General features: G+C 40.0%; 1 protein-coding gene across 1 annotated transcript in view; it reads right to left on the reverse strand.

Annotated features, from left to right (window-relative positions):
- Nucleotides 1–471: 471 nt before the first annotated feature.
- Nucleotides 472–3,201, reverse strand: part of LOC107099686 (chromosome unknown open reading frame, human C6orf136) — a 14,694-nt gene continuing 11,964 nt past the window's right edge. The window contains exon 6 of the mRNA XM_015397912.1: nucleotides 472–1,821. Coding sequence (XP_015253398.1) covers nucleotides 1,678–1,821 — 144 coding nt within the window. The 3' untranslated portion in view covers nucleotides 472–1,677. The remainder of the gene's footprint in view (nucleotides 1,822–3,201) is intronic.

The following is a 3,201-nucleotide window of genomic DNA, read 5'->3' on the forward strand; positions in this document are numbered from 1 at the left end:
CTCTATAGTTCTGCTGCTATAGGCTTAGACTGCTGGAGGACATAGGGACCACTTTTCTTCATTCTACTTTAATCCAATTCTTTTTGAAGTATTTGTTTGTTCAACCCCTAACGTTACATTCTCTCTGCCTTTTCCGATGACAACAGCTCAGTAGGTCTGTTCCTGTTTGGATGTGACATAATCCTGGATAGAAATACCAGCAGGGCTGCTGCCATCAACATCTTCGTTTATAGAAGACAGAGTTGGACCTGACACGGCTATGGACTCAGTTTTTACTGTGGCTGGATGTATGTGCTTTTTAATATTTTTTGGCGTTAAAACTGGCTCAGAACTCTTACCTTTTTCTTTCCTTTAACAGATCCCCCTCGAGTTAGCTTAGCTACGTTCCTTCTCTAAGCCTGTTTGTCTCCTTAAACCCGTCGGCCTAAAAACTAATGAACTCATTTAAGTCCATCAAATACCAGGTAGTACAATAGTAATTTATTGGCAACATACATAAGACTTAAGCAGGCTGACATCCATTTAATGTTAACAGGGTAAATGTGGAGAGTCATTTCTGTTGCACCTTAGAAAGCATCAAGTTATGTAAGCTTCAGGTCTAATAAATAGTGAAATTATGCAGAGCTGTTTCCACTCTTTAAAACGACCCATTTCTGAGCAATATTTAACCAGGTGAGGGATAACTTTGGCTTCTGGGATTCAAACTTATGCCGAACTGATCTTTTTATAAACAAAAACTCATCTTTTGATTAGAAGATTTAGCAGAAAATCAAATAACATTTTATCTCCTGTATGAATATTTGTGAAAACACGGACAGCCATTTCACAAAACGACAGGAATGATGTTAATCAGACAGTTTTATTCTTTCAGTCGAGAAACACACTAAAGTTCACTCTAGAACATGCAGAGATGAACATATCAGAGTCTGATTATCCCAGCAGAGTGCTACTGTAGCCCAGCCACTGTTAGAACATTGATTTGTTTTATAAAGCAGGACCCGTAGAGATGCACAATAATCAGGGATGGATGGGCTGCTTTCTAATGACGGTTAATATTCAGAAACATTTATCCTGTGAGAATGTTTCAACTTGTTGCACATTTAAAAACGGCAAGACTTGGATTTGAAACCGTTCTCTTAATGGAAGAAAAACCTTCTTAGATCAGCTTTCTGATTTTGGAGGATCCACTCAGCTCCAGATCGATTTATCCACACCTGTTGTTCTATCTCCTGTTAGACTGGATGAGGTGAAGATGCTCTTTGCTAAATCCTTTGCTTCACACAGAGCTCACCTGGACTCTCATCAAAACCAGCCTTTCAGTCGCTGCGAACCCTGAAACACATTCCAGACCTGTTGAATCAGGTCCAAGTCCTCCTCAGGCCAGAGCTTCGGTCTAATGGGCGCTTGCTACATACTGTTGCTTTGCAGCTTTATTAATTGCTTTATGATCTAAATGGCTTGAACTGTATCGGTTTACTTTTTTTTTTTTTTTTATTTGCTAGCTCAAATTTTCAACCACCGACAACCATGTGTGAAACATCTGGACCCAAAAACCGAACGGTGGTTAAAGCAGCGGAAGCAGAGAAAAGCTGCAACTTGTTTTAATAGAAAGATGCTCTGAGGGTACAGGGTGAGAGGACACCTTCATGATCACATTAACCTAAGAGACGATGGCTGTCAATGTTTGCTCTGTCGCCTTGACGACAGCAGGAGGGGGAGCAGGTTGAGAGCGGGTCTGTGCTCCTGCACCCCCAGAGCGACTAGAGCCCCCGTGAGGAGAGAAGTTACTCTTGGAACCAAAGGGGGCTGAGCTGGCATCACCTGAAACAGAGAAAACAGACAGAAGCGTTAACTGGGCCGGCTGTGATCCATACGGGAACCAGAAGCCCTTTTCACTGGACGATACAGGTGAGCATCTGATGCAGCTCTGGGTTCAAAACCACATGCATGACAAAGAAGGCAGAGAGGAAGGAAACAGGAACATTGCCTGGAATTAGTCAAATTCAAACTACGTTACTGCAGGGATGGAGGTTTCTTCAGGATGGTGGTTTTTTTCCAGGATTCTTTTTTTTTTTTGCATCTGGAAGAAACTGTTTCTACCAGTTTCTTTCGATAGAAACTTGACAGGTCAAATTTACTGTAAAGTTTTGTTTCTTTTGGTGAACATTGTTCCTTAAGGGGCCCAGATACAGAGATATCCTGGAGGTGGGGTTCAATATCTATAAACCAGGGGGGGGTTTGGGGGCAGGAGGAGCAGAAGACATGAAAGAAAAAGAAAGCCAGCTGGTGGAATCTGAGGATAGAAGGAAGTGTTTTCTTACCATTTAAAAGCTATTAGTAAATTATCACTTCTGTATTACATATGTCATTTCCTGGTGGGTTTTTTCAACACGGTTGTTACTTTTCAAGTTCTGTGACCAATAGTTATTCATTCATCTAGATTTGTATTACAAAAACTTAATAAATTATATAAATTCTTAATCTGTCACTGTGTTTATTCTCATAAAGATTTCTCCTTATGTAGCCTGGTGGAATTCAATTCAGTTTATTTCTATAGCTCCAATTCACATCATGTCATCTCAAAGCACTTTCCAGTTCACCAGATCATCCAGTCAGATTGATTCAAAGTTTTCTATCTAAGGAAAACCAGCTGATTGCATCGACTCATTGACTCTTCAGCAATCCCTCACACTAAGCATAGTTCAATGGAACTATCCCAGTTCTCCAAAAGGGGGAAATCTATTACCAGGACAGTCTTCCAGTTTAGCAAATATTTCTAAAATGTTATAATCATGTATGGTTCTTTCTTTGGTTTTTTTCGTTTCAAAACAAAAACGAAAAAAACAAAACAAGCATGTGGTTTTTTGTTTTTCCGTTTTTAAAACTAAATTAGAAAAACGGCATTTGCAAAAATGAAAAAAGGGAACGTTTTGGGATTTTTTTTTTACTGCAATGGTTAAACCAAAGACTAACTTTTATTTTGTTGTTAATTCAACGGACCTTATGGCAGAACCGGAAATGAAGACCTGAACTCCCAACACATAACTTTTTTAGTTGCCAGTAGGTGGCGGTAATGTACGCCTTCAATTTCTTGCCAACAGCCATTGCAATCCACAAGAAGAAGAACTTTTTCAGTTAGCGTTACCAAAATGGAAACGATGGCTCTGTTCGAAATCCTGGGCTGCATCCTCCAAGGACGCG

Source organism: Cyprinodon variegatus, unplaced genomic scaffold (assembly GCF_000732505.1).
Source record: "Cyprinodon variegatus isolate N-32 unplaced genomic scaffold, C_variegatus-1.0 Scaffold897, whole genome shotgun sequence".
Lineage (NCBI taxonomy): Eukaryota > Metazoa > Chordata > Actinopteri > Cyprinodontiformes > Cyprinodontidae > Cyprinodon > Cyprinodon variegatus.